Consider the following 14,885-nt stretch of genomic DNA (forward strand, 5'->3'; position numbering starts at 1 on the left):
TTACTGATATTATTTCTTGCCTGACTGTAATTAATTATTATCACTTATCGTATATATTTATATAAAATGTTTTTCCCTAAACGTCATGAGATATGAATGCATTTTATATAATCTAGAAAAATAGTTTATTACCTATTTTTAATTTTTATCATCATTGATACGTAGCCAGTTATCCAATGGTTGATGTATAACTGGGGGGGGGGGGGGGGGGTACGGACATTACAGTAGGGGTACGGACACGACATTTGGCACCAAAATTCTTGCATATTTTTTCATAATAAGGGATTATATGCTCTTTTCTTCCTGCAAAATAAATGTCAGTGTGGACATACATAAATAATAAAATAAGACAGAATACCAAGGGGCTCATGATTATAAATACCACAGCGTTATAACTAATGGTTACATATGCACAACACCTTTATTCTGTTTAAGCCATGACATGGTAAATTGATCAAATTCTCACGCAGGAGTAATATTTGGCCTGGTCAAATATGTTTTTCATTGCTGTCACAAAAATAAATAAAATGTGTATCAAAGCCTTTTTCGGCAAAATGGTTAAAATATATTTTTTCTCAGAATATATCTTTGTAAGAACCTGCTAAAATAGAAGACATATGTTGTGGGAATTATAGATCAATATCATATTCACCATAAATCCTTGACATATAAAGAGCTAGTGCACAATATTTATGACCTTAATTGCAAATGACCCATCATAACAGCTAAAAATGCATACTTGTCGAACACAAAATTGGCTATATTTGTGTAAATTGCAGTCCGATTACTATAATTCTTATTTTATTTTATTTTGTTTGCTCCTATGAGCAGTGGCTATGACATCAGTCTATAACAATCTCCAATCATAAATTGCTAATTTATCAGACACTTGTAACATTAACCACATTTAATTGTTCACCCTGATTGGGAAACAACCGACTGCTTGAGAACAATTGTAAAGTTAAATTTATCAAAAATATTTATTGTTTACTCTTGATGATTAGATCTGCAGTGGTAATGGAGCTATCCTTTGAACTGACTGTTATCTACACCTAAATAAGTTGAGACGCTTCCAGGTACATAACAGGTAATGAAAATTTAGAACAAAGACAACAATACCTCTTCTTACTGTATTAAATAGTCCTTTAGTATATTCTAGTAGTAATGATATGGCCTAAATTAATGTATAAATTGTATTTCATGTACTGTCTGTACTTCAAAGCAAACTGCCCTATTTTTTAGACATTTTGCAACATGATCAAACCTTTATGTACCAAATTACATGTAGTTGACAATTTTGGTAACAAATAAAATAAAGGGTAACATCATTTTGAAATTTAATCAGTTGTTTCTTTGTTCATCAATCCGATACCTTTATCTCACACAGGCAACTGTGGTGACTGGATTACTGGAGAGAAAAACAACTTCGAGACTAGAAGGTTCTTTACGGTAAGGTGAGAATGACAAACTTCTAGTCCCGCTAAGATGAATTTTTAATCAATGTAACAAACTTGCCTTTCTGATCTATGATAAGTAGTATCTGCCATCCTAAACTACACAACAGCATAGTCTGTGTCTTTAATGGAATGGGGACCATGGCCGTTTCTGGGTAGAACACTGGTACCGCAAGGTTAAAAATTATTTTCAAATACGATGGTATGACTAAGGTAAGATGATAATACCGCACAATGATAATTAACACATTTATATACACAGAGTATTTTCTCCAAATCATTCCTAAGAATAGGTTTTTAGAGTTTAATCTGGAATTAAATTAAAGTCAAGGGTTAAAACTTGTCCAATTTGGTTCAGATTTGTTGTAGGACCGTTGATGCAGCGAGTAATGACCTACCCACATAATGTTTGTGTGGTTTAAATATGGCGATTTTGATGACTAAGGTAGCTGCTCATTCCCTTGGTTTTGTACGTTATCTAATATTAAAAGTCCTCTGTGTGAACCGGCAATCTTATCGTGCAACCTTAAATTGTTCCTAAGGTGCCCCCTGTCAAATGATGGTCAAGTGGTTCCATGAGTATTCCTTTATTTGATCTGGTTCAGATTTTCATGGATGACCTCCATAAGTGTTTTGGCACCAATGTGGTATCTACTCCAAATAATGCCCTGGTCACCTAAGAAGTGGCACACGCCTTGTCGTAGGCCTTTTCAGAATTTCTGTAAACTCTGTTTTGACCAATTTAGTGGTACGGGTGCTGACCTCAATGAAGAAAGCCATGCGGTTTCAGTGTTCTACCCAGAAACGGTCATGGTTCCCACAACATTAGAGACACATACAACGCTGTTGTGTAGCTTAGAGTGGCTTCCTCAGAGGTCGCCTTATATCCTAACCTGCTGAAACCATTTTGGTGGTAGCTAAGAGCCTTGAAAACGCGTTCTGGTGACAATTTGCCCCTCATTCGAAACGGACTGGGTGTTTTTGGTTGAAATGCAGCAGCATATCCTGAAGGACAGTGAGTCCTGTACCCTGGTGGTAAGATGTCGATACATTGGGCGTGGTCTCTGTGTAGGTACATCAGTCTGGGCATAACTCTATAAAACTGTGCAGACCATTCCGTTTGACACAATAATCTGTCTGGCAATGTCTGTCTTTTTCGTGCCATTCTGGCACAGCTTAACAATTTCATAAAACACTGCTTAACTCATTTTATGCACTGCAAAAGTCGACTGCTTGCGTGCAAAGTTTCAAATTCTTCGTAGTTGCCGATATATGGATACTTTTTTGACAGAACCATGCTTTATCAAAGCCAAGCTTTGACCAGCCCAAAGTAGCACTAGCCAAATAAATCACTGCACATTACACAATGCAGCAGTGCAACAGACTTGGTAGTCAGTTAATTGGTAGCGACACACCTGAGTTCATACTTCTCCAGTCAGATATCTTATTTGAGATCTTAGTTTTTTGAAAAAAGAGAGCGTTTTTACCTAGGTATACCTTCAAGACAGACATTTTCCATATTAAATGTCAAGTCTGCAATTATTATTTACAAAGATAATTATACCTCTTAGGCTTCGTTCACATGGAATGTCTATTTTCTAAAAAGCTATTTTCTATTCGCGCTATCTTATGATCACGGTCTGTGCCCTGAATATCCCTCCACGTAATTACTGGCAGCGCGAGCCAGTTACTTATAGTAACTTATAGTAACTGGCTCGCGCTGCTAGTAATTACGCCGCGGGATATTCAGGGCACAGACCGTGATCATAAGACATACCGCGAATAGAAAATAGAATTTAGAAAATAGACATTGCATGTGAATGAAACCTTAAAGGTACTTGTAAATAAGATGCACATGAAATCAAACATGATTTTAAACCTTAATTATGCCCAAGTACTTGTTTTCAGTACCTATCCATATATTAATACTATTTAATTAAATGCATCCAAGAACTTACTTTCAATTGATATTAATAATGCTTTTTATCTTAACTTTATCCCATTTATATATTTTAAGCAATTTTACTCATGTGTCCGGTGTCAAGCAACACAGAGTCCTACCATTCTAGGGTCTGGCGGACCCGGTGTTTTAAAATTGAGAGTCCGGCGGACTCCCTGTCTCGAAATAACGGGTCCCGGACTCTATGTTCTGAAATGTAGAGTCCCCCTAGACACACTATTTCAGTACGGAAAGTCCTAGGACCCTACGTTTTAATACTGAAAGTCCGCATTGAAGAGCAATAATGAAATCTCACACTTAAAACATGCAATTTAAAAATGTCATTGGACATGATGTTAACTGATATGGAGGGAAGAATTATAAGGATTACAGGTAAAATAAACATTATTAACCTCTGTTAAAGTGTAACGCGTAGTATAAATGTGCATTGTTCGCATTTCATAAACTTTAATTTGCAGGATTATCTTTTGTATGCAATTGAGAAAGAACATCACTTAAGAAATATAAATTTATTCAGAATACATAAGTGCCTTTGGTGAACTTCCTGATTTTACAAAAAAAGTTAATTTTATTAATCAGTATAGTAATTGTTTTTTCTCCTCAATGTCATTTTCTCTTTGTCGTGCATTTCTTGTAACAGGGCAGTTTTCTTATCTTCGCTTTCTACTACTTTCCTCCATCTCCCCTTCTCCCTCTCTACTTCCACTATCTTTCTTACAGCTCTGTAATATAAGCAGCCGCTTTCAAGCTAAACAGAAATATAAATATGTACCTTAAATGTACATGTAAGTTGCGCTTTTATTAAACAGTCTTGAAGTTAAACGAGTATAAATGTATAAAACTTATAATTAATTTATAATGGTTTGCAGCGCTTCTCCTTATTGCTCTTTTCTGATGGTTGGTTGTTCGTCTTCTGTACCTGCCATGTTGTAAATAAAGTCGCACTGCTTGAAAATCCATGCTGACAGAGTAAGACATCGCGAAGAGCTAGCCATTTTATACCCTGAGAAACATGGAATACATTCCTTTTGGGTTGATTCCATTTTAATTTAGGGTATACAACTTAAATTAAAACTTTATATAAATTGGTAAACAAAATTAAATGAGTACATTTTCAATTACACTCCATAAGCATCTATATTTAATAACTAATTAATTTCGTCAGTTTCCAGAAAATACATATTTTGCACAATTTGGCATTGATGCACTGTATAACGCTAGCTGTCACACATTTATGTCACACATTTATGTCATTGTAGCCTAAGTCACGCGTATAGTCTAAATAAAAGGAACGTTTTGCACAGTTTAGGACCCCTGGTTTCTGAAATAACGGGTCCCGGACTTTCTGTCATGGGGGACCTTCTGGTACATGACACCGGTGTGGAAGTACATATAAACAGAAATGGTCAATTGGTCTGTGAAAACTGTGTTTGATTAAGGTAACTCACAAAGCCAACTTAATGACTTATAATAATCAATCTTCCTGTCTGTATGTCTGTTAAAAGTTCACTCTACAATCAACTAACATTATGATATCACTTTATGATATCACACACTCTTACCAGAAGGTGCGCTAGTAGTCTGTTAAAATGTTGAAAGGTATTTTGCAAAATGTGGCTGACCATACTGTAGATCACTGAGAGATTAACAATTAGCCTGCTGTCAAGCACATACCTGTATACTAGTAGTATGGGGATGGTATATGAAAATGCAGAAAATATTTAACCAAAATTGTGTCAAACAATCAAGCATCATGAAATGATGTAAGAAGGCTCTTCATATTAAGTCACCTTGCAAAAATGTAACCTTCAATATTCTTGCCACCTGTCACAGAAGTAATGTCCACTTCTGTAGCACATTGACTTATTTTTTATCCTTTATGTCAGTCACTGATTAGAGACAAGGTGACAACACTATTAGGGAAGTATGGAATTTCTGAACCATGAACACGCCATTAAATTAATGTGAATCATTGCTGGTACAAATGTCACTTGCAAAGATCACTTTCAATTTGATGACTTGAATTAGCTTATTTACTGTAAATGGGTGATCCAGACTGTCTTAAGATTTTTTGAGTTCTTTGAAAACATATTACCAATTTCTTAAAGTCATCTTTAATCTTTTCAGTGTGTAAAACAATGGCGCACACCTCAAATGAATGAGGAGCTAGAAAATTATCTTCGTATGAGAGTGTTTCTGGAACGTGCTACAGATGTTCTTAGAGATGTCCTGACGAGAGAATTACAGAAAGCTTATCCAGGGGTAATTTGTTATTAATGGTCACTTGTGGGTAAAAATCTACATATTATAAATAAACTGAGTGGGGCTGTAGGTTGCATCAATACTGTGATCCAATTATAAAAATATTACCTGTCAGCACCAGATTATACGCAATCATTTCATAAACAGAAATTATAAAGAGAGAATGAATTTATGTCAAACATGATTATATAACAGGTGACGACAACATATTGTTTAGTCAATGCCTTAAATTACAAATAACTCTTATAATCATTTAAAAAATGATTGAATTGAATACTTTTTCAGAATTGAAAGAATGGCGTTATCAAAACCTTTCCTCACACCTCAAATGAATGAGGAACAAGAGAATTATCTTCGCATGAGAGTGTTTCTGGAATGTGCTACAGATGTTCTTAGAGATGTCCTGACGAGAGAATTACACAAAGCTTATCCAGGGGACTTTGACCCATCCACAGGCATATTGTGTAATGTTCTGAACAACCCAAATGTAAGAAAAAACTTGCTTCAGTTAAGTAGGAGAAATGTTCTGAATGCAAGCCAAAAGCAGATTTTGTATCCAGCTGGGGCCCCTTCCTCAACTGCAAAAGTAAATGGTTTTGATGTCACCTTAACTGTCCTGCTCTTACGCAATATAACCACATTGAATTCAAGCGCCAAATGGGACAAGCCTCCCAGCACTGACCTGTCCACAGAAGCTGACATTGGTCGAGTGAAGGCATATCGTAACAAACATATGCATTGTGCAGCCAGGCTTCCAGCAGCAATATTTCAAAGTGACTTTGAAGGTCTCAAGACAGTGCTGTTACGTTTGTCAAAGATCTATACAGACAAGGACTATGACAAAGTACTCATTGATCCAATACAAACCTCAGGTATACAATTTTGAAATTAAAAAAGAAAACTTTACAAAGATTGAATTATATTGGCTGCATATAATTGCTTATGTTTATTTTAGATAAAAAATATTCAGTTTTCTTGCTAATGAATTGATACATAGCATAGGTGATGTTTTCCACAGAGAAAATCTTTAACTGTTTCCAGTACCAGGAACTATCAAGAAAATGAAAACTGATTAATGATTACACAAAATGCAAACTTCTAATAAAATTAATGAATCATTAAGACGAAAGAGCACTTTTTTTTTTTTTTGGGGGGGGGGGGGAGGCAGGATGAAATTTAGAAAAAAAGGAATTCTAGAAGAAATCTAATATATATATATAAAGTTTTTTTTTCATTTATATTGCTATGCAGAAATAAGTACCAGTGTTCCAAAATCATTCATTCAAAATACTCATTTCGTTCAATTTAAGTGAAATATTATACAAGCAGTATATATATATATATATATATATATATATATATATATATATATATATATATATATATATATATATATATATATATATATATACAGCATTGGTCAAAAAGGTTGTCCCACCCCCATTTCCATGTACTTTTATTTACAAATGATCACCTAACAGCTGTTAATTGTTAGAAATAGCGTTTTTTATCACGGATACCGTGTCTTACATGATTAATGGTTAAAAAAATACAAAATAGTGGTGAAAATATACATATTTTATACCATTTAGTAAAATTTATAAGAGGTACCCCCTCAAATCGACTGTTTCACTGTTACTTCTACAGATGTAAAGAAATGTCTATAAAATTGAAAAGGTGCCATCAAATGTCACCAAATTCACACACAATTAGCATTAGGTTGTGCTCGTTAAAGATCATGTGCCTAACAGCGTGTGCGTCTACCGCGTTCTGCAATTATCTCCTGTAGACGGCGCGCAAGCCTTCAACATGGGTAACAATTCTGTTATGTGGGATATTGTCCCATTCATCCTAAAGAGCGTGGCGGAATTGGTCAAGATTATTTAGGAATTGGTTCTCCTCTGCAATGCACATTCCAATTTATGCCACAGGTGCTCAGTAGGATTAATATCAGGACTCAAAGACGGTTGTCCCATCCTCAGAGCCCTGTGTTTCTGCAACAAATCGTTTGCCAGACGAGAGCTGTGAGCAAGTGCGTCATCACAATGAAGCCAGTAGTATATATATATATATTGTTTCAGGAGTACCAACTGCTTGTCAACTCATGTCCATGAACCTCCCTAGAAAAAACAGTAACTTTTGTGGACGAGAGGATTTGTTAACAGAGATCCAGCAAGATGTTGAGAACAATGCAGGAATTGTGCTCCTGACAGGGATGGGTGGTATTGGCAAGACCAGCATTGCTGTAGAGATGGGGCATCGCATGAGTGAAGAAGGTAGAGATGTTTTCTTTCTAGACATGAGGCAGGTTGAAAATCTAGATTCTGTTCAGTTATCACTAGTGCAACACTACAATCCTAAGATGTTTTTGAAAGAAATATATGGTGATTATCAAAACTTATTTCAAAAGGCTCTTTCTGAGATAAACTCGTCAACAGTGCTTATTTTTGACTGCATTGATCATTTTTTAAGAGCTAAGAAAGCAGAACAGTTTTTACAATTATGTCAGGATATGTTAAAAGCATCAAAGCACATCTCTATTATTTGTACAAGCCGCCAATCATTTGACCTCACATCTGTGAAAGTAAACGAAAAAGCAATATCCCATCTTGATGTTAAATCCTCAACTTGGCTACTATCAGGTGGGAGTCCTGCCCCTCAAACAGAAGGGGGAAAAATCTTTGAAGAAATAGCTGCTAGATGTGGGTACTGCCCTCTTGCCTTGAAATTACTAGCCCCTCAAATAAGAAAGAAAGGAAGTGTGCAAATACGTGAGAAAATAGAAAGAAAGGGTGTTCTTGAAGTAGTAGATACACCCGAGTTTGAAGGAATGAAATCAACTTTTGAAATTTCCTTTGAAGCATTGTCTGATAGGGAAAAGGATATGTTCTGCAGTCTTTACATTTTCCCAGTGTCGTTTAATTTGACTGCTGTTTCAAAAATTCTTAAAATGAACAAGGATGAATGTGAAGACATTCTTGATAGTCTTACTTCCAAGTCTCTTGTAAATCAAGTAAGTGCTCAGGTTTATGATCTACACCCCCTGTTAAAAAGCTTTTCTGAGGCCCAAGCTAATCAAATCTCGGATAAAAAATTAAGTACTGAAATTGCATACTTCAAATATTACGGTGATTTGGCAGATTCACTGTCAAGTTTATTTAAATCAAAAGCTCCAAAATATGCATATGAAACAGCAGTAACCATAGTTCCTCATTTGTTGTGCAGTGGAAAGCTTTTGCTAAAACATCTAAATAAATACCTTCAAAATAAATCAACAAGCACTACTGCACTGGACAAGGATGTAGACACAGACTATGATGATTTCATACAAAGACTTCGGGCCACTGCCCAGGTATTTCAAAACGTGTATTTGTTTGATAAGCCTCTGCACCTATTAAAAGAATTAGAAAACATACTCCGAACAAAACAAAACAATACGTTTCTGCTATCGCAAACCCTTGTAGACTTAACTGTGGTATACGATGATGTTGGTAGAGTTTTACATGCTATGGGGAAGTATGATGATGCATTGAAATACAACAAGAGAAGTCTTGGAATACGTGAAACACTGCTTGGCACCGAGAACATTGCAACTGCTATATCATACAACAATATTGGTCTCCTGCTACATCACATAGGTAAGAATGATGAATCATTGATATATAGTAAAAAAGCTCTTGAAATACGTAAGAAAGATGGTACCAGACACAATGATATAGCCGATTCATACAACAATATTGGTCTCGCACTACATGGCATGGGCAAGGATGATGATGCTCTGACATATTATGAGAAGTGTCTTGCAATACGTAAAGAACTGCTTGGTACTAAACATCTTGACACTGCTGGCTTATACAACAATATTGGTATTGTGCTTCATAAAATGGGTAAGTATGTTGATGCACTGATATATTATAAGAACAGTTTAGAAACGCGTGAGGAGCAGCTTGGTAATACTAAACATCTTGACACTGCTGGATTATACAACAATATTGGTGCTGTGCTAAATGACATGGGTAAGTATGATGATGCATTGACATATTGTAAGAAAGGTCTTGCAATATATGAAGAGTTGCTTGGTACCCAACATACTGCAACTGCTGCCTTATACTTCAATATTGGTGCTGTGCTACGTACCATGGGTAAGTATGATGATGCATTGGCATATCTTCAGAAAAGTCTTGAAATTAACGAGCAGCTGCTTGGTACCCAACATACTGCAACTGCAGCCTCATACAACAATATTGGTGGTGTACTATTTGACATGGGTAAGTATGATGATGCACTTGTATATGCTAAGAAAAAACTTGCAATATATGAAGAGCTCTTTGGCACCAAACACATTAAAACAGCCGAAGTATTCAGAGATTTAGGTGACCTGGTTCGTGACATGGAAATGTATGAAGATGCATTGACAAATTACAAGAAAAGTCTTGAAATATGTGAAGATCTTCTTGGTACCAAACACACTAAAACTGCTGAGGCATACAACGGTTTTGCTGCTGCACTACTTGGCATGGGTAAGTGTGCAGAATCTCTGAAATATTTAAAAAAAGCTCTTGATATATATGAAACACATTTTGGTGTCAAGCATGAAGACACATATTCATGTTACCAAAAAACTGGACAAATTTTGATAGACCTGAAGTTGTACAGAGATGGAGTTCTTTATTTGAAGAAATGTGCATCAGTTCAAGAAGAGTTACTCGGTGTCACCCACCAAGATACGATAGATACATGTAAAATAATTGGTACTGTTCTTGTAATGATGGGACAATTTGCAGAAGCAATCAAGTACTTCAAAAAAATCAACTGGGGCATTGCCATTGCCCAACATGCATGTTAAGATTTTGAAATATATGACATGACTTTGAAATATAACTAGATGAGACGAGACAATAAATTAAGTATGTTGCCACAATATAAACACGATCCTCAATCTAGGTTGTAACAATGGTACTCAACCCTTTGAAATGGAACTGGTCAAAACCAGACAATAATATGTTACACAGGTTGGTGGACTGACCGGTACACAGGTATGGCCTGCAAACTAACTTTGGTGAAATGAAAAGAACATCACAGTATTGCAGCTCATAAAAATGTATCTTTTTAAACTTATTTTGTATACAAAACACTGACCCTAAACCCCAAGTGGAATTGGGAATGATGTATATATGTAATAATAGGAACCCAAACAGAAATCAAACATTTAAGTATAATGCATATACTAACATTCTGTAAAAGAAAATGTGTATCTGATGGAAATATTCACTGAAAATCCTTTAAGTGACTCGTTCCATCAACACATAACTGAGTTACAGTTATGTTAAGATACATGTACCTTGTTATGTGTATATATGATCGTGTATGCTTTCAACAGTTTAATAGCCCTGAACCTGTACTATACCAGCTTGATTATATGTAAGCATATGTGCATGATTGTGTGCATTTGTTTGTGGATGTTTAAAATAGTATTTCCTTTTTACTGAAAGATAAGGAAACTAATAACAGACTACCATATTAAAACCTGCCTCTTCAAAATAACAAAGAGGTTGGAACAACTTGTAGCATTGATCAAGTGCTTTGATGACTTTCCATTCCTGAATACCAATATAATTTAGGACAAATAATTGTACAGAAAATAATTAAGGTAGTATTTAATGATTTTTATTTAAAGCATAAAGATATGCCATTTTTGTCAGAGGTGGTGCTTTGAACAAGATGATAATATTTATTGCATTTGTATTTTGCTTTTACACTTACCTGTGTTTTCTAGGCTTTTGTGACTTCAACCTTTTGTTCAAAGTGCCAGTCATGGGATAAGTCAGTTACAACTACTGGTTGTCCACTGTACGTGACATAGAAAAGCAAATTTTATCTGGGCTATGCCTTCACATACTTACAACTTTTATATGTCGAATACAGTGGATGACTATGTAGTAACTAGTGTATAATCTAAACTTGTTTTTTTCAAAGCATATTTATATTGTTTGTTATATAATTGAACTCTAAACTGAGTTTTTTTACATAGTTTTAGCATCACGTTCTGTCAAAGAACTGAAATAGTGAAGAGAGAAATCCATTATACAGTATATAATGTGATATAACTAGATGAAGGAAGTTCTGATGGATTATTTCAACCTCATTGTAGTGTTATTATCTATAACTGGTCTGAACTATGGTAGTGTTGCACTAGACAACTGTTAACATTGTGATGTAATAATAATAATAATATATTTTAAAGTAAAACAAGTGTTGTTGTGTGTATTTTTAAAACTACCCTTCCCTGTATGTTTTATGTTAATCATTGTAAAAAAAAATCCACAGTTTAAGTCAATCATTATAGAATCTGTGAACATTTGTGGTGAAAGATAAAAAAGTTCCCTTTAAGATCAAACACTCTGTCAAATGTACAATTTTAATACATAATTATTTAAGAGAAACGTCACACATGAAAAAACAACATAGCCGCGTGCACACACGCACACACACACATTTGTACTACTTAAACTTACCTACGTATCCATTAGGATCCCTTCCATCCAGCTCATACCTATCATTGAGATAAATAATGAATACATTATATTTTCTGTCAGGTAAAAGTACACAAACAAACTAAATATTGTCTTCTACATTTAATCATGACAAAATAACTATGAAAATGTCAATTATTTTCTTAAATTTAAAGTGCATGATGGTTTTCTAAAAAGGTTTATCAGCTTAGTATGTGAATGCACTGGTAAATATGAAACCTTCTCTTAACTGAATTGGTTAGATTCCCACTAAGCATGCTCTTCTCACCATATAGTCACATGAAATTCTTCCCTCTTTAATATATACATATTTTTTCAAAACCTGATAAGTCTACATATTCTGTGCATCATACTAAGAATCAATCCTTTAATTATGAAACCATGAATCCTTGGAATTCTAACAAGCTAAGGATAATCATCCGTCCAGATATCATAAAAATGTACTGACACTGGTGTATCACTGCCTTTTGCAACAGGAACTCCATGTACCATATTTATATGTAAAATATATCACATCAAACGTCCGTTCCTTAAAAATAAACATGGCTACAGATATTAGTGTTTCTTTCCTCCATATTTTCTAACAAAAGCTGGGACGTCAAATTTCCTTTTGCATCCTTGATAATTCATAAAGCGTATCTTTCCAAACACGGGTCTCTCTCCCCATCCCTGGTCATGAATACCACATATGCTCCACATACAACCTGGAACAATAAACAACAGTTATGTAATTGAATTGGTGAGGATGCAAGGTAATTTACCAAGAAATAATTTTTTAGCATCATGCCATGAACCCCCCCCCCCCAAAAAAAAAAAAAAAAATGATTGGCTATATAAATAACATGCAGGAATTAATATGATGATCAAACTGGTCAGCATGGGTAAATATCATATTTTGTGAATATATATTGTAGCACCCAGGAAACGTAAATTTAACAAGTTGTGATTAAACCCAGGAATAAGCTAGCTGTGCAAACCAAAATCCAGAAAAAGGGCGTTGATCTATCCAGATTCAACGTAATGGCACACTCACACACACACGTGTACACAAACACGCTGATGCACATGCACTTACTCATCCATGGACAAATTCACTGACACACATTCACAAACACATGCACACACACACACATATACATGTACACACAAACACACACACACGCACTCTGATACACACACGTACTGTAAGCACTTACATATCCACAGACAAAGTCCCCCCACCACACCCAATACACACACACACACGCAACAACACACTGACACATGCTGTGATCATGACAATAATTTACATTTTTAAACCTCCCAAATAACAACAAAAAGCAGTCTGCCTTTTGCAGGGTAGCCTCACTATGCAGTCACTAGCTATATAGTAGGTACCAACAATGAAAAAACCCAAACAAAGAAAAGAATCTATATTTGGCACAGGGCTTGTTGTGTGTTATACTTCCTCTTTTAGGTCATATCTTACAAAGTTAACGTGAAGTGGATACATAAACAGGTAAAAGAATAATATGATATCATATATTGTTGATTAATAGATACATGAAACCTTTTGGAGTATTAAAACTTTTACTTAACTCGAGAGTTTCACTATTAAGCTGTTTTTGCGAGATACAAATGTGTCTGTAACCTGGACAGGGCCACACCTACATGTACGGTGTAGCACCTGTGTTTCTCACTGTATACTTATGGCAGTATACTTTCACAACTGATCAATGTCTACATGTGGTGAACTCGTCCTCATTAACAGATAATTATAATGTTAAGCAGTCTATATTAATTAATGGTATTACTATATATACTTAATGTAGTACATAAATGTATTTGAAACTGCCATCTATATATAGCTAACCCTTTACACACCATTCGAAAATTCCTGAACTAAGCAAACAAAGGGAGTGCGAATTTACAGTTCATCTTTACTCAAATATAAAACGTCATCAGTACTATGCTTTGTTTTTTATTATTTAATTTATATGTGCAATCTACATTCCATTTTCAGATCAAAGCCTTGTCATTAAGAAGATCAATTGTAAAACCTCAGTGGAGGACAGCTGGGACATCTCAGAGGCAGAAACCTTGGGTCACCTGAAAACTGCCTCTTAAAAAAACATCTGAATTTCAAGCAGAGGGAAATTCGCTACCAGGTAAAGATGACTAAGACTGAGTGTCCTACCCCTACTCCCTTCCCCTTTTAATTTCTCCAAATGCTTGACAGTCGCTTTCTTCAAACAATGCAATACTGTATATTGACTACAGGGTAGACATGCTGAAACTCTGTCCGATAAGTGATGACTAACAAAATTTCTCTGGACTGATAAAAATTACTTCGTCGGTCCAAAGGACTGACAAAAGTTTTAAGAACTGTTCCTTTATATGTTATCACATAACACATGACTATGAAAATATGAATTATTTCCTAAAAGTTTAAATCAATGTTTTCTGGAAAAGTTTATCAGCTTGTTACTGAATGTGCATGCACTGATTATATACTGGTTACATAAAGCTTTGTCTGAACTGAATTAGTTCGTTTTTAACTAACTGTGGGCTTCTCATTGGAAAGTTACATTAGATTCTTCACTCACATAAAAAAGGAATATCAGTTTTTTTTTTTCAAAGATAGACAAGTCTACAGAAAGGGATCAATTCTAAATGTATAAGATCTTGATATATATA

The 14,885-nt window shown here is 35.0% G+C and overlaps 2 protein-coding genes and 1 long non-coding RNA gene across 3 annotated transcripts in view; 2 read left to right on the forward strand and 1 right to left on the reverse strand.

Moving 5' to 3' along the window:
- The window catches only part of LOC106179460 (uncharacterized), a 70,940-nt gene that overhangs the window by 12,884 nt on the left and 43,171 nt on the right, over nt 1–14,885 (forward strand). The gene's annotated exons all lie outside the window — the stretch shown is intronic.
- On the forward strand, nt 5,972–11,499 carry LOC106161156 (uncharacterized). The gene is made up of 4 exons (XM_086996677.1): nt 5,972–6,548; nt 7,758–8,378; nt 9,141–10,196; nt 11,453–11,499. The coding sequence occupies exons 1-4, from the start codon at nt 5,972–5,974 to the stop codon at nt 11,497–11,499; spliced, it is 2,301 nt and encodes a 766-aa protein (XP_086852803.1).
- The window catches only part of LOC106179461 (deoxyribodipyrimidine photo-lyase-like), a 59,982-nt gene continuing 57,818 nt past the window's right edge, over nt 12,722–14,885 (reverse strand). The window contains exon 11 of the mRNA XM_086996891.1: nt 12,722–12,913. Within this exon, the coding sequence (XP_086853017.1) occupies nt 12,765–12,913 (149 nt within the window). The 3' untranslated portion in view covers nt 12,722–12,764. The remainder of the gene's footprint in view (nt 12,914–14,885) is intronic.

The sequence above is a fragment of the Lingula anatina genome, chromosome 10 (assembly GCF_051362555.1).
Source record: "Lingula anatina isolate TDL-2025a chromosome 10, LinAna3.0, whole genome shotgun sequence".
Classification (NCBI taxonomy): Eukaryota; Metazoa; Brachiopoda; class Lingulata; order Lingulida; family Lingulidae; genus Lingula; species Lingula anatina.

Excerpts from the sequence above, each read along its gene's own strand:
- LOC106161156 (XM_086996677.1), top strand. The coding sequence starts at position 5,972 with ATGGCGTTATCAAAACCTTTCCTCACACCTCAAATGAATGAGGAACAA. Across the intron at positions 6,549-7,757 it reads TGATCCAATACAAACCTCAG|GAGTACCAACTGCTTGTCAA; the intron begins GTATACAATTTT and ends ATATTGTTTCAG. Across the intron at positions 8,379-9,140 it reads TGAAGAAATAGCTGCTAGAT|ACTTAACTGTGGTATACGAT; the intron begins GTGGGTACTGCC and ends AAACCCTTGTAG.